The sequence below is a fragment of the Triturus cristatus genome, chromosome 7 (genome assembly GCF_964204655.1).
Source record: "Triturus cristatus chromosome 7, aTriCri1.1, whole genome shotgun sequence".
Taxonomy (NCBI): domain Eukaryota; kingdom Metazoa; phylum Chordata; class Amphibia; order Caudata; family Salamandridae; genus Triturus; species Triturus cristatus.
This window is the reverse complement of record NC_140590.1, coordinates 727,914,137-727,938,468: the sequence shown is the minus strand read 5'-3', so window position 1 is coordinate 727,938,468 and position 24,332 is coordinate 727,914,137. Positions and strand designations below refer to the sequence as shown.

Below are 24,332 nucleotides of genomic sequence, written 5' to 3'. Positions count from 1 at the left end.
CAACCATAACAAATCCTTTTTGATCAAAAGGGGTACAGTGGTGATCCAATCGGTGATGATGACATAATAGATTCCACAATGCATTATATGAGATCTTGGAGGCATCTTTCCAATTGGTCGTAATTATCTGCTATATAAAGGTCTATAAATTTACGTACATTAACAGAAACATTCCATATTGGAGCCATACCACCTAAAAAGATATGAACAATCTCAAAAGTGTGGTCAGTAGCTAAGATATCATTCAGTTTAGACCAAATACGGGACCAGAGGGATTTAACCAACGGGCAGTGAAAAAACATATGCAAAAAGTCACTATTCTCAGAGGGGCAAGACCAGCATTTTTTAAAGTCAATCAATTTAAAGCTATATAAATCAGAAGGAGTAAAAAAAAGTTTATTGTAAAAAAAATACAGAGTCTGTGTGGTGCTGGCAGAACGTGAAGCAGTGTGCAACTTTAACCATAAAGAGTTCCAAACTTGAAGAGGAAACTCTTGGGCTAGATCCAACTCCCAGGAGAGTTCAAGTTTGGACTTAGTTCTTGCTACAGGAGAACAAGAAAGTAACTTGTAAATAGCAGCAGCTTTAAGGGGGACAGAGAAGTCCGGGAGGGGGAAAATGGTTGAGTCAGCAGTAGAAAGTGAGGCACCCTGAGAAATAAAAAGATCTAAAGAATTCTTGAGCAAGGGATATTGGGAGGAATGAACATTAGAGAGGTGAAAAGAATCTCGAATATCGGAGAAGTCGCGCAGGGAATTATTACTAAGTAAGGAATCGAAAGTAATGATGCCTTTATCTATCCATTCTTTCCAAAAAAGTGCTCTGTGATTAATCTTAATGGATTTGTTGTACCAAATTGGGATTGAGGAATGAAATTCCAACTGCGAAAGGGAAGAGCGAAAGACAGAGAGGGCGAGTGCCTTAGAATGTCTAAAGATAGGAGTAAGAAAACGTTGCGGAGGATGAGATAACCAGGCAGCCGTAACGAATGAAAAAGGCGAGAGTTGCGCAAGTTCTATAGCACTCCAGGCTGTTAGAGGGGTGTCAGACAAGTCAGATAGAAAAGGCCAAATCTGTTTCAGAGTAAAAGCTGAGTGAAAACGGACAATGTTGGGGAAATTCACTCCACCTAGATCTTTAGGTTGCTGAAGACGAGAGAGAGAAATCCTTGCCTTACGTTTATTCCACAAAAAGGAGGTAAAAATACGATTTATAGTTTTAAAAAAATAGAGTGGAAGGGAGATTGGAAGCATTGAAAGGTAAAAATTGACTATAGGGAGAAGCATCATTTTAATAGTGGCGAGCCTCCCCCACCAGGATAAAAAAAGGGGGGACCAACGTTCTATAAGGGAAGAGAGTTTTTTGACAATATCCTTCTGGTTAAGCTTAATCGTATCTCTAATGGTGCTGGCATACAGAATACCTAGACATTTAATATTACCTGAGTTCCATTCAAAACCCGAACCCTGAAACATATGAGGAAGGCAAAATTTATTAAGTGGCAAAACCTCGGATTTATCTATATTAAGTTCATACCCAGAAACCAGAGAGTACTCTTGTAACAGAGAAAAGAGTGCGGGCAAAGAGGTGGACGGGTTAGAAATATAAAGCAAAATATCGTCAGCATAGGCCGTAAACTTAATATCCATGTTTTGAAATATGAAGCCAGTATACAATGATGAACGGCGAATTTTTTCTAAAAAGGGCTCTAGCGCAAGAATGAAAAGAAGAGGAGAGAGAGGACAACCCTGTCTAGTGCCTCTATGCAAAGAAAAATAATAGGATTGAGACCCGTTGACCCAAATAGAAGTGGAGGGAGCAGAATATAATAACTTAACATAACGAATAAAGGGAGGACTAAAGCCATGCCACCGCAAAGCACCAAACATAAAATCCCAACAGACTCTATCGAACGCTTTCTCAGCATCTAAGGTAATGGCAGCGATTGGGGAGTCCATCTTTGAGGCCAGGTGAATAATGTTAAGGAAGGTTCTCGAGTTATCAGTGATGGATCTACCTTTAACAAACCCAGATTGATAGATGTTGGTAAGATCAGGGATAACTTTGTTAATACGAGAGGCCAAAACTTTAGCATAAATTTTACAGTCCGTATTAATCAAGGAGATAGGTCGATAATTTTTGCAAAGGGAGGGATCTTTATCTTTTTTAGGGATTAAGCATAGCATAGCCTGAGTGAAAGAACCTTGGGACACCCCTTGAGCCACAAAGGAAGTAATCAAAGAAAATAAATGAGGTAAAAGGATATCCTTAAAATGGAGATAAAAGCGAACCGTGAAACCGTCTGGGCCCGGAGTTTTATCTTTGGGAAGAAGAGTAATAGCATTAAGTAACTCCTTTTCTGAAGGAGGAACGTCCAGTGAAGAGAGATCCACAGACCTATCCGAGGACTTGGGAAGGGACTGAAAGAAGGAGTCTATTTGAGAAGGCGAGGGAACAGATTCGGGCGTATAAAGTGTGGAATAATATTGAACAAAACAGTCGAGAATTTTGTCATCAGTATGTTGAGGAATTCCATGCGAGTCGGTAATAGATATTATTTTAGATTTTTGTTTTTAAATTTTTAGATAATTAGCGAGAGACTTACCAGCTTTATTGCGCCCGCCATACATTTTGGAGTGAAAATTGAGGAGGGTAGTACTCGCAGAGTCCCAAGAGTGCTTGTTAAATTGCATTTTTGCTTTGATGAGGGAAGAGAGTGATTCTGAGGAATTAGTGGTGAAGTAGAGATGCTCTAGGTCTTTAATTTGTTTAAGAATTTGGGCCGACTTTGAAAGAGCTACTTTCTTTTTTCGTGAGACAAAAGCAATAATAAAACCTCTGGCAGCAGCCTTGAAGGAGTCCCAGATAGAGTGAAAGTGAGGAATAGAGTGAAGATTATTTATAAAAAAATCCTTTGCAAAAAATATAAATTGCTCAACAAACTGTGAATCTAGGAGGAGCGAGTTATTGAAGCGCCACCGCCTAGAAGTGGGAGTAGGTTAGGGAAAGTCCAGATCAGTAATAACCGGAGCATGGTCAGATATAAGAATTGAGCCTATTTCTGAGTTAGTCATAAATTGGAATGAATGCTGTGTGAGAAAAATATAGTCTATACGGGAATGCGAGGAGTGTACTGGAGAAAAAAAGGAAAATTCTAAAGTATCGGGATGGGAAAGTCTCCATGAGTCAATAAGACCTCTAGAGGAGATAGCATTAAAAAAGGACTTTTGCATTTTATTGGGGACATATCTGGTGTGTGATTTACGATCCAAAAATGGGTCCATTAGTTGGTTACAGTCACCACCTACAATCAAATTATAACTTGCATGAGAGGATAGAAGTTTAGAGAAATCCCTCCAAAAGGTTAAATCTACACCGTTAGGGCCATAAACATTACAAAAGGAAAATTGTGTATTATTAACAGTAACATCTAAAAATAGCCATCTACCACAAGCGTCATGGAATTCATTGTGCAATTGAACAGATAATGACTTATGAAACAAAATAAGAACACCATTTTTACCATTTACTGCTGGAGAACTAAATGCCTCTCCAACCCATTGTCTACGCAACGAAGATAAATCTTGAGAATTAAGGTGGGTCTCTTGTAACAGTGCAACATGACATTTCAACCTTGCTAAATGAGATAAGACACGTTGTTTTTTAACAGGGTTGCGAACTCCTTTAACATTCCAAGAAATGACACGAAGACCATTCATTTGTGTAAAGAAAGCAAGGATAAGCAGAAAGGAGTATGGAATTTAGGACAGGGAAGAGAAAGAGAAGTAAGCTGAAAATAAAAATGAAATGCGCATGTGCCTGAATAAGTGGTGAGAGACAGAAAAATTAAAGCAGACGACATCCGCAAATATGTTGGTGAAGATAAAAAAGAGAAGAAAGCCAAAGAAGTACCATGAACAGAAAAAGAGAAAAAGGAAGTATGGTGTGTATCAGATAGTGAAGAGGTTGCCAGAAGAATAAAGATGACAGGGATAAAGAGGTATGAGGAAAGGGAGGACACACAGCAAAAAGAGGGAAGAAGCGAAAAGGAGAAGGGAAAGGATAGGGAGAAGGGTGCAGGGGTACAGAAACCCCCAAAAGGCATCCAAAGGAGGGTGGCAAAAAGCCAATAGACTTTAGCCACGGAAAGCAATTGAACAAAAAACATTACTGTGAGAGGGGGGCGACGAAGACCAAAACAGCCGCGCAAGAGGAGCATATAGGAGAACAAACCACCATAGAGATAGAAAAAGAAACTGAGAGACAAAAGACTATAAATCGAAAAACTAGAACAATGTAAAAATCAAATAGGACAAGCGAAGGAACTTACCAAACATCTAGGGAAAGAGACGGCAACAGAAGGGATAAACACTGTAAACAGCGGGATGGGACAAAAGGGTGACCTTGACAAGAACACCACAAAGGGGAATCCTGCAAAACAAAAGGAAAAACAAGGAATGAGCACACGAAGTACAGAAACTATCCAACTTCTAACTAAACATTTAAGCAAAACAGGATAATCCTATACTTTAAAGAAGAAAGAAAAACAACTAGGATTTGCTCAATTCCATAAGTTCTCCCTTGTGAGTATGAATGAACTTCCGCAGGTCAGCAGGATCCTCAAAGCTATAAGTTCTTTCCTTATTGGTCACTTTGAAAAAACAAGGGTGTATTAAGCCATAGCGTGCGTTCATAGATCTCAAAGCCGGTCTGAGGTCCAAAAATTCCTTTCGGCGGGAAGCCGTAGGCTTGGAGACATCCTGAGTGAAGAAGACCTTGTGCCCAGACCAGATCATTTGCTTATGTTGCTTGGCGGCCTGGAGAATCATCATAAGATCTGAGTAGAGGAGGAAATATGCTATGATTCCACGAGGTTTAGATGCAGAAGATGCGTTTCTTGGCCCCAGACGATGAGCACGTTGTATATTAAAATCTGAGGATTTCGGGAGGCCAACAATTTGAAGAACTTGAGATTTAAGGAATTGAATCATGTCCGACCCCTCTGATCCTTCAGGAATACCATAAATGCGCAGATTGTTGCGCCTATTGCGGTTTTCCAAATCCTCCGCCACTTTCTTGAGCTGGCCAACTTCTTTGGTGAGAGTATCAACTTTAGTGACAACATCCTGTGCATCACTGATCCTCTGCTCCACCTCAGACAGTCTTGTGTCCATACTAGACCACTTATCATCTAACCTCTGAAGCGTGGCAACAGTGTCCGTGATAAAAGGACGAATAAGGCGCAACTCCTCCATAATATCCTCAAGAGTGAGAGGCAATGGAGATTTATTTGGGGAAGGCGGATCCTTTTTGGTGCGTTTGACCGAAGGGTTGCTTGAGTCCTTCCTTCCCCCAGTAGAGCCTCCGTGAGGCTTGGTAGAGTGTACGCCCTCCATACTGACAATGCCGCAGCCAATTATGGCAGAAATAAACAATGGCGGAATACAGGCAGGACAGCAGAAAAATTGCGTAGTCAGCAGCAAGAGGAGGCGTAGCAGACGATGATAGTACCAAGGTATAACACAGCGGAGGGTACTGGGACACCGGAGGCACAACTGGCTCCCTCGTAAATAATTACTAGGAAAGACAATCTGAGGAAACCACAGAAGCCACCAGAGAGACCAAGCGCTGGCAGATAATTGCTCAGAAAGATGGCAAAAGGTGAGCTAACGCAGCCACCGCCGTAATACCACCAAAAAACATCAGGAAACTGGCATAAAGATTCAGTGGCAGCGAAAAAATAGAAGAAAAACGCTGAAGAAAAAACAAAATGGAGGCCGCCATCTGAGGGAAGCAGAAAGAACGCAAATATGGTAACAAAAAGACCGCATTACGGTCAACAAAACTTGCCAAAGCAGTCTCTACAATGTCCCAAAGCCGAATCCATGCTCAAAGCGAAGCTTCGCTGCCTGAAAGAGGTGCTTTTATGCTCGAATCGGCATTGTTCGAGCGGAGCTTCTCACCCGGCGGCCATCTTGGATCGTCGCGCCGCGCGCTCCCCCTCAAGGCATTTATGTTGATTTCCAGTTCTCAGCTTCTTTGTGAGCAATTGGCAAGCCGACTCTGACAGTTGTGCTAGGATTGGTGAGACGTTATTACAAGTCATGCTAGTATTGGTTGGTTGGTGCTGTAGTCTAACCCTGGGCGTAGTTCGCGAAGTAGCACTTCGCGAAGCTACGCAAAGTGCAGTTCGCACTACGCGAGCTACGCGTAGCACTTTGCGAACTGCGTAGTACCTTTTTCGCACTGTGCCAGATGTCGTTTTCAATGATTGCACAGTGCGGACAAGCAACCGGCACTGTGCAATCATTGAAAATGGCATCTTGCACAGTGCGAGCTGTAGCTTTCTGCTGCTCGAGTAGATTTTTACTCGGACTGCAGCTTTCTCAACGCGAACTGGTAGTTTCTCATCGCGAGCGGTCGCGAGCATACGCGACCACTCGCAATGAGAAACCTGACCTCCTCGCGTTGGGAATCTCGCGGGGAGGTTTATTTTCCATGCTCGCGATCGCCAACTTGATGTTGCTGATCGCGAACAAGGAAAAAGTCTCGCCGGGATGTCATTTTGCTTGCTCGCGGTCGCCAACTTGACGTTGAGGACCGCGAGCAAGCAAAAAATGACCGCAGCACTACACAACAGTATGCTACGCGTGTTCGCACTGTGCTACGTGCAGTTCGCGTAGTGCGAAGTAGCGCAAACTTTGCAAACTACGCGAGCGTAGCGCTTTGCCCAGGCTTACTGTAGTCATACTGTGATAGGTTGACCTTTGTCATAGCCATGCTGGGATAGGTTGGTGCTCATTTATTTTGTGGTTATTAAATTATTTTGAGTGAAAATAATAAGGGCTGTATTGAAAAAGGTGTTAAGCTCCTAAAGTATCTGTTATGGAGGGACAGAAGACCCTCTAGAATATTACCCTGCATTTGAAATGTTGACAGATGTCGGCTGGGTATACTTATGGTGAGAAGGACATGCACTTTCCTTTAGAGGGCACCTTGAATACATGGAAGCTTAATTTCCTAAGACGCCCAATGTGTGAGAGAAAATAAACTAGAGGAATTATAAATATGTGCAGTGATGCAATATTTTTGCCAACAAATGACACTTTACTTTTGTTAGACCCGTGCAGAGACTCCACACTATTTTGACAACCCTTTCGCTATGATCGTTCCCTTGATAATGTCAGGGCTAATTACAGATGTAACTAACATTATTTTATATTAGTTTCTATTTATTCAGGCTCCAGATTCTTATGGGTTTGGGCCACAAAGAAATGCTGATATGCTTAGGTGGTTGAGAAGATTTGTAGTATCAAAGCCACTGGAGCAATGTACGGAACACTGCAAGGCCTTGCACATAAATAAACATAAAACTTTTTAGAGAAAGTTTTCTTATTCAACATTGCTGACGTGTAAAGCACATCTGCTTTGCACTGGAAAGTAAATAACAAAAAAAAATGTGTGCTGGTTAACGTCACTTTTGTGGCACTAACCCAGTACAAAATTTTTGTGAATCCCCCCCCTTTATTTTCAGGTCAGGCAGCCAGAAGCTAGACATGCGATTAATGTGTAGGCTCCTGGCTGCCTGAGATGAACTTTGTCGGGCTGAAGAAGTTACAGCTCCTGTGGGCTTGACATCTTCAGCCTGGCAAAGCTCCTCGAGGACCTCCTCCTTGTGACGAGGGAGAGCGTCACTGATTGCCTCTGACCTGGGTGCTTCAGTTCTAAGCCCTGAAGTGCCCAGGGCCGAGTGTCAATCACTGGGGGTGGAGTCAGGAGTCTCGCTGACCCCTTCCCACTCTGTGATGAGTGAGGAACCAGGTCATCCAGTGAGGGAAGGCAGCAGCCCCAACCCTCCTGGGACCTCCGAGGCTTGGGACTGCTGCCTTTCGTCATTGGATGACCTTATGCCAGCCAATGAGAGGAGGCAGCAGTCTCAACTCTCTGTGGATCTCTGAGGCAGAGCTGTGTATGTAAGCATGGGTGCATGAATATTTGGAAGTTAGTGTTGTGAATGGAAGTGTGTGTGCATGTGTGAATGCATGAGTGTGAGTGAATGTTTGTGTATGCATGTGTGGCTCCCTTCCCCGGTAAAAGTCCAGGGCACCACTGCTATGAGCATTGGAAAGAAAATATTACAGATAGCAATTTAACTAAAACAATTCAGAAGGGTATATTCATTTTGACTGTATTCAGAATGGAGTTTTCCATTTGACTATATGTGATTTTAAGGTAAAGCTGAATGGCTTCAAGATACATTCATCTGTTTCTAGGCAATGATTCATGTCTTATTATGCCTACATGCTAACTGTGCAAAAAAAAAAAACATTGTGATATTATTTTATTTTCCATTGTGAAAAAGATTGTTTTGAGTGTGCCTTGGCACAAGAAAACAATGTGATAGCTTATGCACATTGGCAAATTAAAAGAGCTTGTTACAACCTAAACTCCAGAAGAGTTATTTTAACCACAAGAGGCAAGAAAATATATTTTTTCCTGCAAAGAGCTTATTTTTCATCTGAGAGTGAAAGACTTTCAAAGACAGGAATTCCTACTGACTTGGGTGCCCTGTTGCACAATGTCATCTATTTTCAACCATACAATGTGGAAAACAGTGATCTACAGAGCAGTTCAATAAAAGTGGCATTCTAGTTTCGGCAACTATCTGTGAGCACTTGACATTTGTCAAATGACAAGCAAAGGAACTGTTTCAAACAAATAGGTTGCACTAACTTGTTGCACAGCACTGCAGTTTCCCATCCTGAAGCATACAGAAGTTGATGAGTCATCAAAATCAAAAAAATCAAATGGGGAATGGATCACTTGTCCTGAGTAACCAGGGTTTATCAATTTTCGTGTAATATACCGATAGAAAACCCTCATTCACGTACAGAGGTTGGGATGGCGTTATATCTTGATTCTCCGCCAGACTCTTAAAAACGTGACAGCATCATCATAGGGTTAGTTCTTATGCTTCCTCCACCTGGAGGTGACCCACTGGTTAGTGCAGTAGTGATCAGTGATAAAGGGTTTTCGTGCAGTGAATCTCAAAATGAATTTTTTTTAAAAAACTTGTTAAAAGACTCGTATAGCCAGGTTGAGAATTTTAATAAGTCTGGGTTCGAGGTGTTCTAAAAATTGTTTTGTGCATAGGAAGATTGATTAGGAACCTCCCGTACTTAATATGTCCGTAAAAAGGTCGACATGTTTCAGCCCTCGTGGTTGCCCATGTGGGTCAAGTGGGCTTTCTTCAGGACCTAGAAAGAAGTAATAGTGATGGAGACAGTGTGTGTCTCTGTGATTTAAGACTGTATTTCGTCAGGGTCTTGATGAATCAAGGTGTATTAACCTAATTCTATTGAGGTCAAATAGTACCTGTGAATATAATGGAGGAAACAAGACAAATATACATGTCAGGTATGCATTCTCCAAGTAGTCATGCTGTCTGTGTGCAAGGACAGAAAAGTAACTATAAAATGGCAATTCTTTAACTATAGACAATTTCCTTTAAACAGACCGATTAGGCAAAAGAGCTCTCTCTGTTCTCTTATAGTCTCTTCATTTGTGTCACATTCAGATATATTAGAAGGAGTAGTATGAGTGATGCCGTCTGTCATAAATAGTTCACATGAATCATCGTTGGGATCGGTGTAACTGCAGTGGACCCCCGGTGGTCGCTGCTACCGGCTCCCCCGTTGTGGCGCTGCCGGTCCTGCCTTGCGGTTGATCCTGACTGCCTGCCTGGCCTGCGGTGGATCCTGACTGCCTGGCTGAGCGACTACGATCCTCTTGGCAGAAGCCCCCCTTTTGGTTTGCACGAGCTGTCCCTGCATGCTGCCTGGGAGCCCCGGTCGGCTGCATTTGACCCGCGATCCCTGGGCGCTGCAGCTGGGCTCGGCGGCCACATCCGTCAGCAGAATCGGGCCCCTCATCTTCTGCCGCCTCCCCGGATCGCTCGCGGCGAGTTGCTGAGGAGCACCCGCCAGTCATGGGAATTTCATTACCCGTTGGCACAGGGGCGGAGTTCCGCAGCCGCAGCCTCCCGCCGATTGCTCTCGCCGCGTCCCTCGGTGGATGGCTTTCCCTTCTTCGATAGACCGGGGTCCCCATCGTCCGGCCCCAGCCTGGCTTGAACCCTACATCGCTAATCCTGCTCCTTGATCCCGCACTTGAGTCGCCGGCATCTTGTTTCCATCCCCCCAGTTAAGATCGGGCTTGGCCCTGCCCCCCCGGACCCGCCGGAGGTCCCGTTTTATGCTGGCATCTCTACGCGGCGCTATGGGCTGTTGCTGCAAATCCTGAGCTGAGGCAATTCTCTACTCCGGCAGAGACGTTTCTGACCAGTGGTATGTGGTTGATCCCTTTACTTCTCTTAGGCAGCCCGAGTTTGTGATCTGTGTATGTTCGCGTATGGTGTACTAGGGCCATGTCTGGACAGATGGCCTCTTAACTATGCTTCCATTTTGTTGGGAGGTTTGACCACCATTTTACATATCGCCTCCAGGCCAGGTGACGCTGCCCCCGCCTTGATACCTCAATTCGGTCATAGAGGTGAAAAGTGACAAAGGACTTGACCCTATGCACTCCCTTGGGGGCCATCTTGGAACGGAACTCACAACCACTATAAGAGATGTCGCATTGCCTGACAAAATTCCATCTTTACTTTTCTCTCTATGCATCATAATTTCCCGCCCCCACCTTTTGTGTCCACATCTTGGATTGAACTGCCACGCTTCACTACAAACGCTACTCTAGCCTTCCCACCTCTCATGTCATGCATTACAGCTCCGAGGGTTGCGAGCTCTATAAACTATCCTTTGGACTAACTCTCCCCCCATAAGGTTTTTCTTACCATTTTATTTTATTTTATTCAATTGCTTCTCTCCCGACGGATTGACAAAGGACTTCCTGTGCCCACTCACAACCTGACGCCTCTCTCCTAATGCATTAAAAACTTAACCACCTCATAGGATGATTGTTTCATCACAAATGTTTCTCTTCTTGCTGCAAAAGAATATTGTATTTTATTTTATTCTATTCGGATAACTCCTCGATGTTTTCTACCTAATGTGCAATGTGCCCACCCTTATTTTTATTTACCTCAATGTGATGCTTAAATTTTTTATGTACTCCTTGCCTGTTGCTTGACAATCTGTAATAATTCTCCTTCTGTATTGTATTTGTTTAACCTTTTGGTGATCTCTGTTGCCTAATGGTCCTTTCCTCTCCTTGTTGCGCTTACAACTACAATGTAGTGTTACTCGCTGCCATATCCTCAGTATTTGTAATCCTTTTGTACTACTTGCACCCTAATGCATCTACCTCATCTTGATACCATTTACCTCAAATGTGATTGTGCCTGTTACTTGTCTTAACATTTTTATTTTGAATTATGACCCGACTTTCCTGGGTCTAATGTCCCTTATACGCCCAAACTGATCTTCCTCATCTAGACTCTATTCTATTATCCACATTATTGCACCCATCTATCTCTATCATGTGGTCCCCCCTCCCGGTCGATCACTATGTCACTCTCACCTTCTCTAGTGTACTGACCCAAACTTAGATTGCTTCCTCTGGATATTCTTCCGCATTCCAACATCTCTCTGTCTCAAACAACTGCAACACAAGACCCTGGCAACAGCTTTGGGACCAATTTTGCCAATTCACAGACTTCTCGCCCACCCTCCTTTCCCACTCTTCCACACCATTTCACCTCCATTCCCACTCTTCACCACCATTTTGCCTCCCGTAAAATCCCCTGCCCGCACATTCGATCACCCTAGCGGTAGCACCATGCCTCCCCCCAATCCCACCCTCACTGCTCCGGACACACTAATCACTAGGTTTGGATCCAACTCATGGTCCATCCTTTACCCTCCCAACCTATCTAAAAATGGAAAGAGGAACCTGACACATAAAGTGCTAATTCGCCACCAAGAAACCTTAGTTGTGGACAATTACTTAAGCCTCACATCCATTATCAAAACTAACTACATCTTCTACTCCTGATGCCCCTCTAAATGGAAAAGTATCTTCCTCCACCACCTCCCCATAAAGAAATCTTGCAAAATTCCGTATGGCTTGAAGCTGTCCACCACCCCATCCCCCACTTTCCCAGGCGAAATCGACATCTCTATATTTAAATCCGGAAAGATCCTCATACAAGCCTCAGCTAACCACCTCAGCATCTTTGAGCACCATTTCAGCACCCTATATGACCTACTAACCTCCCCTGCCCATATGTCTACAGCCTCACATTCACAGGTAGTCCTCCCGAGTTCACTTCTTCCAACACCAACCCCAGCTCTGCCTGTATCCTCTGCTTACTCCGAAGCCTCCCAATTCCAGACCTTTGAGCCAGCCGCTCCGGTAGCATCCTCTCTCTTGCCTGACTCTTCCTCATCTTTTTCAGCGACCTTAACCCTCTCTCCCTTTTCCTCATTGGCCTCCCTACCTTCTCCCGACTCGCCATCACCCCTCTCAGCCACCTAAAACCTCTCCTCTCCTCTCCCATTGACGCTCTCCCATCCTACCCCAATCACTCCCTTCTTTCCTCTCAGTCCTCTCATCCCCCACTGTCTGATCTCCCTACCTCGACCCCCCTACACTCTGAGTCACCTCTCGCCATCACCCCTACCGCCCCTCGACGGATACTAATCCCGTCCTTTCTTAACGATCCCCAATCTCATAATGATGAGATCACCTCTCTTCATTTACACATCCCCCCCTCCTCTTCTCACAGCAACCATCAGGCCGCTGGTAATGTGGGCGCTCACACTAAAATCCCTCCTCAGCCTAACATCTGGAACAGCCCTCACTTCCCGCCTCCTGGGTTCCCTCCTCGTCCACCTCCCAATCCTCCCTCCCTGGCTAATGCGGAACACGCCCCTCTCCCTACTGACCCCCTTTCCTCCTTACCGTACACATTTGTAACCCAATCGGTTCTTAACATTGAACTCCACCTCTCTATTTTGGCGTTGGAATTTCCCTCAGGAAAGACTTTATCGCTCTCTCCGATACTAAACCTGCCCATCACCCCGTCTCAATCGGATACGCTCATACCAACTCTTCTTTTCCTCCACAAAGAAGTACCACTCCTCATGGCAGATCATCTGATGGTCTCCCTGGTAACTGCCTCCTTATCCCATCCCAAGCTCCGAACCCATCTCTCCTCCCCGGTACCCGTAGATTTAAATAATTCCTTCCCCCCAACTCCATGACTGTTGACTCTCGCATACCACACGCCTCTATTCCGGTGACCCTAGGGAGAAGCATCAGCCCTACCGCCACTGGCTTGCCCAGGCCTCCTCCGCAACTCACTGCGACTACCGATCCTTCTACACTTCACTCCAATATTCCTGTGATCCTGGGGATAAGCCGCACCCGACCTCCCCTGGCTCACCCAGACCCACCCCGCAATTCACAACTATCCATTCAGAATGCTCCCCTGATACCAACCACAAACCTCTCTACTGCATGCTGATCAACTGTAGGTCAGCTGCACGACATGCTATCGAAATCTCTGAGACTATCCTCAATGAAGCCATCGACATTGCCTTTCTGACGGAAACCTGGCTCAATGCTCACTTCTCTTCTATTCTTGACATACTCGCCCCCCCCGGGTTACTCTATCCTCAGAAAAGATGAGCTTGACAAAATCGGGGGAGGCCTAGCCATAATTTATAAAGATGACCTCTCACTCTCCCTTGTTAAGAACCCTGAGCACGCCTCTTTGAATACAAGGTAGCAGAACTTAAAGCTCAGGGGGCCCCTGCTATTCGACTACATAACATTTACCATCCCCCTGGTGACCCTCTGACCTTTGTTTATGAACTGTCTGACCTACTTTCTCAAGCCTCTTTTTCCAACTCCAAAAACATCTTCCTCTGAGACATCAATATTCACTGGAACAATAAGACTGATCCCTCGGTTAGTACCCTCAATGACCTACTTGACGTTACTGACTTGATTAAACTTTGCCATTCCCCAACACATGACAAAGGAGCTACTCTTGACGCCATCATCACCAGCAAAGATTTGGCTTCCCTTTCGCGCATTGTCCCCATAGATTGGTCGGACCATCACCTTATTCTCTTCACGATCAACAACATGACACCTCCCCCTCCCCCCAAAAACACCAAGCATCTGAAAATAACCAGAAACCTTCACCTTATTCCTCCAGGCGAACTTGAGACTAAACTTAAAGTGAAACTTCAACTTCGTCCTCCCTCACAATATACCAATGATCTTACTGAATACTACAACAAATCCATCATCGAGGTCCTTGACGAAATTGCCCCAGCCAAATCAAAAGCACAAAGAAGTATACCTGCAAAATCCTGGTTTAATGCTGATCTGAACAATGAGAGACGCGCGCTTAGGATGACCAAACGCACATGGAGACAACATCCCTCCCTCCCAAACCTTGCCCTCCTCAGATCTGCGTGGGGTAATTACAAAAAACACATGCACATTGAAAAGGCCTCATTCTTTCGCGCCCAACTCGACCGAGCCAAGAATAGACCTAGGGAACTATTCAACATTATCAAAAATCAAACAGCTTCTGCTCCCCCCAAATTGATTGCCACTACTAAAAGATGTTAAGAAATCACGAATTTCTTTTCTGATAACATTTCCAAAATTGATCTTTCCTTCGCGGTTACTCCCCCACCACAGAGCTCCTCACTCCTCCATGCCCTCCCGCCCAAGTCGCCTTTTTCACCTTCGCCCCCTCCAGACTCTGTTCTTCTCCCGCACACCACCGCTCCCCTTGAGCACCGCCTAACCTGCCCACAGCCCAAAAAAACGCATCTTGGCTTCACTTTTGCCCAGTTACCGAACGTGAAATCCTCAACATCGTCACTAATCTTAACCCCTCCTCTCATACCTCCGACCTACTCCCCGCCAACCTGATTCAAGATTTAAAGTTTATCATCTCACCCTATTGGACTTCCATCATCAACTCCTCCTTGGCCTCCGGTTGTGTCCCTGTTTCCCTCCAGCTTGGCCAAATCTCTCCCATCCTCAAAAACGCTACTGCAGACCCTAACGACCTCAACAATTTACGCCCTATCTCTAACCTGCCTCTTCTTTCCAAGGCCCTCGAAAAATGCATCTTACAACAACTGGACAAACATATCGACTCATTCAACCTTTTTGATGCATTACAGTCAGGCTTCCGAAAGGGCTGTAGTACAGAAACTGCGATGCTCAACATTGTTGATGATATCCGTCACTCCCTTGACAAGGGGGAGGCTTCCCTTCTCATCCTTCTTGACCTCTCTGCTGCTTTCAATACTGTCAGCCACTCTGCCTTACTCAACACCCTCAAAGATAGATTTGGCTTCAATGGTCATGTTCTCGAATGGTTCACCTCCTTCTTTCAGCAGAGAACCCAGCAAATTAAAATCAGCAATTGCCTCTCTAAACCTATGCCTGCCTCCCTGGGTGTTCCCCAGGGGCCTATTCTCTCCCCTGCTCTATTTAACCTCTTTATGGAGCCCCTCACCCTCATTCTAAAGAAAGCAGGTATCAACTACCACCTCTATGCGGACGATACCCAACTTTACTATAAAATCAAATCCCATGCTGACATTCTGCACCTAAATGATACCCTGACTAAGATTCAACAATGGTTCTATCACAATCACCTGAAACGCAACCCTAAAAAAACTGAAGTCATTCTCTTCGCCCCTAAAAGCAACCGGCTTCCCATTCAAAACTGGCTCTCTGACCTCAAAGCTCTCAACTACCCCTTGGCCACTTCGAGCTCAGTCAAATCTCTCGGAATAAGCATTGACCAAAACATCAGCCTTTCTCCATACATAAAAAACACAGCAAAAGGCGCCCTCTTTTCCCTACATCACCTCAAGAAAATCAAACCCTTCATTCCTGTTGATGACTTTAAATCTGTTGTCCAATCATTAGTTCTCTCCAGATTGGACTTCGGAACACCCAAAGTTCACCTAGCCCCTATCAAGTCTGTCCTGAACCTCGCGTCCAGGCTTATTTCCGATTGCAAGAGGTCCGATCACATCTCCCCCATCCTCAAAGATCTCCAATGGCTCCCTATCGAAGGCAGAGCTATCTACAAGACCGCGTGCATTACACATAAAGCCTTACATCTTCAAACCCCACTGTATCTCTCATAAAGACTTCACTAGGAGGGGCTGCTCTAGAGAAATGAGGAGCACCAATGCACTTATACTGGTTCTTCCCTTGGTTAATAAGAAATCTATCCAATCACGCTCTTTCTCCGGTAATGCACCTGTAGTATTGCTTTCAAACATTGGGCACTAGGACCCCCTCGGCTGCTGAGGCTGGTTGAGGGTGGGATAAGGGAGGAGGCGGAGTCATGCCCTGGGGAAGGGCAGTCGTGAGAAGGAATCGATGAAGGAAGGTCGCAATAAAGAGAGTTAAAAGAATCCTGGCCCTGCGCCTGTGTCCTCTGTGGCTAGGACACTACAACTGGCGACGAGGGTGGCCACGGCCCATGCGGTGTGGGTGCGTGCCCTGTGAGTGCGGCTGCCAGGAGGGGCTGTGCAAGCGTGTGGAGCGCTTTTCCAGGATTTATGTGGCGCGGTTCGAGAGCCTACCCCGACCGCATTCGTCTTGGCGTGTCGCGATCCGGGTGCCCACCCCGGTCATGTCTGGCTCGCTGAAGGACTGAGGGGTAGTTGAGAACCCCCCCCGACGTTGGAGTAGCGTAGAAGGAGTGAGGGACACCTGTGAGCCCCCCCCCCCCCGACATTGGAGCAGCGTGGTGGTCCCACGTTTACTGCATGCAAAAGCGATTTGGGTGCCCACCCCAGTCGCGTGTTGCTGAGCCCCGGTACCTGTGGGTGAGTGCCTTCTTTCGTGTTCGGCTGCTGGGGGAGGTCCGGTTGCTTGAGGAGCTGCTGCCGGTGTGTGAAAGGCCAAATCTCGCGGGGCGCGAGAGTTCGTGGCTGCCATCTTTAAGTCAGGCGCCTGCACCAATCCCCTGCGAGGAAGTCCCGGCGGCCATTTTGAAGTCAGGCGAAGTTAAAAAAAAAGCATCAAGCACTGGTAAATTCAACTGGGAAAAGCCAAAAAGACATCAAGCATTGATAAATGTAACTGAATAACCTGAAATTCATCAAGCATTGATAAATTCAACTGAAAAGTCAGAAAATCATCACGCATTGGTAAAGTCAACTGCAAGGCTGCTTCATCACCATGTCTACTACACCACCTCCTCCAGCAGGTCCGGCGCAAGCCAATGTTGGACATATGGGTGTGCTTGGAGTGTCGTTTCTGCGTCCACCTGAACCTTTGGTCCTCGAAACGGGAGGAGGTATGGGTCTTCGGTGGAAGGTGTGGCTTGAGGATCTTGAAGACTTCATGAAGGGTTCGCACGTGACGGACACCGGTCAACAGCTGATAGCACTACGTAATTTAATAGGAAAAGACATCGGCCAAATTATAAAGGAACTACCGGCAGTCGATGTGGCATCCTACACTGATGTATGTGAAGCCTTGAACCGGAAATTCTTGCACACATAAAAAGAATATTGATTATGAGAAATACACATTTAACCTTGCGGCTCAAGAAAAAGAAGAGCCCATGTGCGCTTTCATCACACGACTTAGACGTCTGGCACGCTATTGCGAGTTTGACTCTTTCTCGACCGAAGATGCCCTTCATCTGAGGGTTATTGAAGGCTGTCAGTCCGAATCGCTAAGACGGAAACTGTTAAAGAAAAGCTATTCGCTGGACGGAATTGAGGAGATGACACGGGTGCATGATCAGGCTGAAGAGCATGCCAAAAAGATGGAAGCAGGGAGAAATGAAAAGCGTGAACAAGCTTTCAGGCTTCAATCTCGCGACACACGCAGATATTCTCCAGCGAAGCCGAGGTCATCCCTGTCCAAGATACAGCAGCAACCGGTGAACCGACGACGTCCTAGCTCCAGTCAAAATAACAGACGGCGGGAGCGTCATCTCAAATGTTATCGGTGTGGCTATGATTTTCCTCACACGGACGGGTGCCCCGCTATGGGTCAGAAATGCCAGAAGTGTGGAGGGGAGAACCATTTCGAGAACGTATGTGGAACCTACAGAAAAGACAAACAGAGAGATCAGGAAAGGTCATCTCGACCTTTGAGCACGCGTCACCAGGCCAAAGCAGTACGTGATCACAGAGACTCGTCAACAGGATCGTCCCGCTCAAGCTGCCAGTCTCGCCGAAGTTATCGATCCCGACGCGCGTCTTCTCCAGAATCAAGGTCACTGTCTCCCATCTCGCAGGACAGTGATGAATACGTGTGTATGGTCGCTGACCCTGACCGATTGAAGAAATATCCTCGGCTCAGCATCCAAATCGGCACGCACTGGACCAAATTTGAGATGGACAGCGGAGCTTCTCTCAAATATATACCAGTGGCGGAATATCAGAGGATGAAGTCACCCCCGCAACTAAGCCCTGCTCATGTGAGAGTTTACACTTGGATGTCCAAAAAGCCACTCCCTTGCTTGGGAAAGTTCTCAACGCACCTCACGTATCAAGATCGCACAATTCCTGCCTACATCCATGTCATTAAAGGGCCAGAGGCTGATTGCCTTCTGAGTCTTCCGACTACTGAGCGGCTAAGACTAGTGGACATTTTGTACAAGGTTGATGATGAACTTGATGTGGCTCAAAAATTTCCAAAGCTATTTGCTGGCCTGGGAAAGATGGCTCATTGCCAAATTTAATTACACATTAACGAACAAATAACTCCTGTAGCTTAGCACCATCGACGGATCCCCTTTCATCTCCAACAAGCAGTCGAACAGGAGCTACAGGATCTGCTCAAACCTGACATCATTGAAAGGACAGATGGACCTACACCCTGGGTTTCTCCAGTAGTTGTTGTGCCGAAAAAAGGTGAACCTGACAAAGTCCGTCTGTGTGTTGATAAGAGGGCGCCCAACACCGCCATTGAAAGAGAAAGACACCACGGGCCACATATCAGTGACATGATTGCTTCACTCAACGGAGCAAAGATATTGTCCAACCTGGATCTCAATAAAGGTTAACACCAACTGGAGTTACACGAGCAGTCGCGTTACATCACAACTTTCTCAACCCACATTGGTCTCTTCAGGTACAAGAGACTCAGTTTTGGAGTGTCTTCTGCTGCTGAAATCTTTCAAGAAGCCATTCGAAAAACGATTCATCACATCCCCAATGCCCTAAACTACAGTGATGACATCCTGTTTTATGGGTCCACAACACAAGAACACGACACCGCCCTAGAACGAGTCTGTCATACACTAATGGAAGCCAACTTCACGTTAAATAAAGCCAAGTGTGAGTTCCATAAGTCCATGTTGAAGTTCTTTGGCCATATCTTCTCCCAGACGGGAATGAGACAAAGTGGCTGCGCTGAATGACACCCCCAGCCCTCGGGATGCAGGAGATGTTCGCTCCTTCTTAGGGATGGCCAGCTACTGTGCCCGGTATATCCAAGACTATGCAACCATCAGCTATCCCCTGAGACAACTCACAAAACAAGGTTGTCCGTTCCAGTGGTTGGCGAGATGTGAACAAGCCGTCAACGAAATTAAAGCGGCTGTGGAGTCAGCCGACAACATGGCTTATTTTGATCCGAAGAAAAAGACAGAAATCACCGTAGATGCCAGTCCCGTGGGGCTGGGAGCCATTATAGCTCAATATGACTCTGAAAGTGACCAGCGATACATAATTGCCTATGCCAGCAGAAGCCTGACTGAGACGGAGAAAGCATATTCACAGCCCGAAAAAGAAAGCTTGGCCGTCATTTGGGCTTGTGAGCATTTTACGTTGGGGCCTTCGCCTCCAAGAATACACTTACACAATTGTGCACAAGCCCGGAAAAGCAGAAAACCCTGCTGACTACATGTCAAGGCACCCCAAAGAGACAACCAAGTGCAGATCGTCTGTAGCCGAGGAATACATATGCTTTGTGGTGGATCAGGACCGACCACCAGCAGTCCCGCTGGAAGCCATCTTAGATGCCACTCTTGAAGATGTCACTGCAAGATGTAAAGCGCCGTATACAAAACAATGACTGGAGACACTTAGATGTCAACACTCCAAACAGCGTAGTTGACAGACATGAACTTGCCGCTTTCAAGCACGTGAAGGAGGAACTGTCAGTAGCCATAAATGGCCTGATCTTACGAGACAATCGAATAGTCATCCCGAAACATTTACGGCAAGGCATTATTAATCTGGCACATGAAGGCCACAGAGGCATTGTGGCCACCAAGAGTGCAACAAACATTGGGCACTAGGACCCCCTCGGCTGAGGAGGCTGATTGAGGGTGGGATAAGGGAGGAGGCGGAGTCATGCCCTGGGGAAGGACAGTCATGAGAAGGAATCGATGAAGGAAGGTCGCAATAAAGAGAGTTAAAAGAATCCTGGCCCTGCGCCTGTGTCCTCTGTGGCTAGGACACTACAGCGCCTACAATCTGGAACTCTCTACCCAGAGATCTACGTTGCAACCCTTCATACTTCAGCTTCAAAATTGATCTCAAGCAACACCTTCTCCTCAAATAGTGGGGTCCTTAATGCTGTCACCTTACAGTTGTCTCACATCCTGACCATTATGGTGTTATGTTTCTTACCGCATTATGCCTGAACTTCTACCCCCTCCTCTCTTCTTCACATATACCTCCATCCTCCTTCTACCAGCTCTCGTATATTTACTGCATACTCCTTCATGCCATCTCCTCCCCCTTCTTTCTCCCTGGCTCCACACTTTCCCCATACCTCCTCCCCGCGTCCAATAGCTAACTACGCTTACACAGATACCCAATGCCTGGTTATGGACTAAATGTTACTTCTTATTTCCTTGTCTATGTATTTATTATTCTTTACATTTTGCTCATATATTTTGCTTTTCCTTTTGTACCAATGTAACACTGCATAGTGTTTCCACTTCCATCCCCTGTAAAGCGCTCTGATACCCTTGGGTCTAGCCAGCGCTATATAAAACCGTTTAAATAAATAAATAAATCTTTATTATTTGGACAGACACCAAAGAAGAATTAGAATTCATGATTAACATTCTCAACACAGTCAATCCTCACATACAAGTCACACACAACATAACGACTCAGAGCATTCATTTCCTGGAGGTTCTAGTGAGCAAATCGGCTTAAACAAATCATTTTGATACTCAGATCTACAGTAAACCCACATAATGCTTTGGCCTTTACCAGTTTTCACCCAAAGAGTCTCATTAGGAACTTACTGTATTCTCAATTTATCAGGATTAAGTGAATATGTTCAAACACTGATGTAAGCACACAAAAACTAATGAAATATAAAGAACGGTACCGTGAAAGAGGAGTTCCTGAGGAAATATTACAAGATTGTCTGAGTCGTGCACAGAACAAAACACGTGATGAGTTGTTCACTAAACCTAATAAACCCCCACAGAGCAGAATAGTATTTGTCTCGAAATATTCAACCTCATCACAAGCAATCAAAAGGATCATTAATCATAGATGGGATTTACTTGAAAATGAAAAAGACTTCAATGATATTTTCAGCCAAAAACTACTGTTTGCGTATACGAGGGGTAAGAATTTACGGACAATATTATCATCATCTAAGCAATTAGATACTGTGACTGTAATGCGAGGAACCATGAAGTGTAACAATTGTATACACTGTGGGAATGTAATAATGGGGAATACATTAATGCATCCATTAACAGGTAAAAAAAATACGACTGCATCATACAAGTGATTGTAATACCAACAATGTTGTCTATTGTATCAAATGTCCTTGTGGAAAAGCATTTATTGGCAAAACGGAGAGCAAGTTAAAAGTGCGCATCACGGAACACAAGAGCAAAATTAGAAATAAAAATACAACATCAAGCCTTGCTTTTCACTGGGAGGAATCAAAGCACAATATATCTCAACTCAGATTTCAGGTTGTGGAAACAATATTACCACGTCCAGGGATGGATGTGACTAAAACCCTGCTACGGAGGGAAGTCTTCTGGATTAAAAATCTTGGGACAATGATACCATTAGGTCTTAATGACCGCTTGGATATGAGCTATTTTTTATGACCACTCAATGGTGAGTTGAGTTTTTCAAGAGACCATATATCACAAGTACCAGGTTTCCATCAATTAACATAATACATTTGTCACAGTGCTGGTATGGGGTGGTGGAATATGCACTGTTCTTTTTTTGCTTTCTCTGTTCTTTGCTTCTCATGTTAATTTTTTCATTTTATTTATTTTGTCTATACTATATACAATGTCCGTACTACAGACTCTTCGTCTCAGGCTCACCACTAGCTGGTGCAGCTGGCACTGCTTTGTAATCTACAAGTCAATTACTAACCTTCAGTGAATTGTAATCACCATTAAATCCAGCATTAGGCTTGACTTTATCGTGGCACACACGGATCTGAGCAATATCTTCTACACAACCTTTATGTGACACCATGTCTTACTGCATAGGATAAAATCACCCTGGTATTACGGGGCCCTTTTCTTTTTCGAGTTCTATAATTAATATTCACTATAATTTACATGACGTGAACGGTTATATACAGTTCGGTTGTAGCATTCAGTGGCATTCATTCTTTTCACTTTTCACTTCTTGTGGGCATGAGCAAGACACACTTTATCATCATTTTCATTTTATTTGATCGCCAGAAATTCTCGGGCATATCTTTAGTGTTAGTATCTAACTGCACATATGATTGTGTCAGTTTTGACTATGTTGTATCAAAGACGTCTTTCGTAGTGCTAAGATGGCGACTGTTTTTGATTTACAGTCCTATTTAGATCACCATGATTTTCCCCATTAATGTCCAACATCGACGCTTGCTGGCGTCTTGAGCACCGGTAGAATCTATGATACAGGAACTCGAAGCTACTCGTTCAGTAAGCACATTTTTTTACTACCACTATTTGGATATCCATCTGCGTTATCTCGGGTTTTCAATCAGTTATTTATGCGTTACAGATTCAAGTGTGCATCTCGTCGCATATTGAGGATTTCACAGCATCCTCGCTCTCAGCGATAAGCACAGTGCAATTTCCTGATCTACAGTTGACGTTGACTTTTCTTACTGTTCTATTAATTATATCTATACTCTATCGGTCTTTTTACAGCCACTTCATCTATCGCGACAATTTGAGTAGTTACCACCCTTTGTGTAGGTGAGTTTCATCTCATTGTAGTTTAGCATTTTTTCCCTATGTAACATCCCAGGGCGATCAACCACATTAGTTTTTTCGTTAAACACAGGGTTTTTGCCTGCATAGCACGAGTGAGGCAGATTATTCAACGAGGTAACTGTGGTTGTTTTTACCGAGGTCACTACCAGAATCATCTTATAGGACATGGGTCTTTGGTTTTGTGTTTTTTTTCCTTTTTTTTCTAATTTTGTTTCTCCTGAATGCACTCCCTTATGGTGAACACGCACCTATACTTCAGACACTACAGACTGCACTATCAATATAAGAGTCAAACACAGAATTTTACCACATCCTTTATATCACTCACCATAAAACATGGGCGCTAAGGTGTTGATCTTATGGTCCACTAGCTTAACTCGCTACGAAAGTGTGGGCCACTGGGTAATGTTGCCTACGTGTTAATCATGATTTGTGAATAGCATGTAAAAAGTTTTTTCTTTTTGTAGGTTGGCCCCTGAGGAAGGGACTATTAGGTCCCGAAATGCATCGGGCTCACACAAGAATGTTCGTTGATATTGTTAATGTATCTGCACAATTGTAATCTTTTTGTTTATGACCAAAAACGGGTTACTATGTGAACATGTATATACGTTTATGTATTGAACTTATTGTGGATACATGTATAAGTAAAAATGCAATGTTCTTGAAAAGATATGGTTTAATTTATTATGCATTGAAGAGTTTTTCAAACAGTTAAAAATATTCGGGTTTGCAACCTAGTGAACAGTGCACAGCACTAGCAAGTTAATCAACTTGTAACAGTTTCTGCTTGCCAGAGGAAGGCCACAAGATATCTCTTCTTTAATGGATTCCATCGACAGCAAAGATGTGCTTCGTCTGCTCCAGAAACATCGGAAAATTATGATCTTTCTCAGATCCATTCAAATTGAGAGCTGTGTTACCTAATCCAGCAGTTCCTGCTCTTCACAAACCATCACCAAAGACTAAACAATGTTCAACCTTCAAATTCAGTGGAGAAGTCACATCCACATCATTAACGGAAAGTAACAAAGGTGACTGGATTGCATCCCTATGCAGAAATGTAACTGCCGCTGGGTTTTTTCTTCTTTTAAACAGATTTTTTTAAACAGAAAGAGTTTTAAATGAGACT

The 24,332-nt window shown here is 44.6% G+C and overlaps 1 protein-coding gene across 1 annotated transcript in view; it reads right to left on the bottom strand.

The window, feature by feature from the left end:
• TBC1D16 (TBC1 domain family member 16) overlaps positions 1-24,332 on the bottom strand; it is a 966,933-nt gene that overhangs the window by 10,384 nt on the left and 932,217 nt on the right. The window contains exon 11 of the mRNA XM_085617442.1: positions 4,331-4,431. Within this exon, the coding sequence (XP_085473568.1) occupies positions 4,331-4,431 (101 nt within the window). The remainder of the gene's footprint in view (positions 1-4,330; positions 4,432-24,332) is intronic.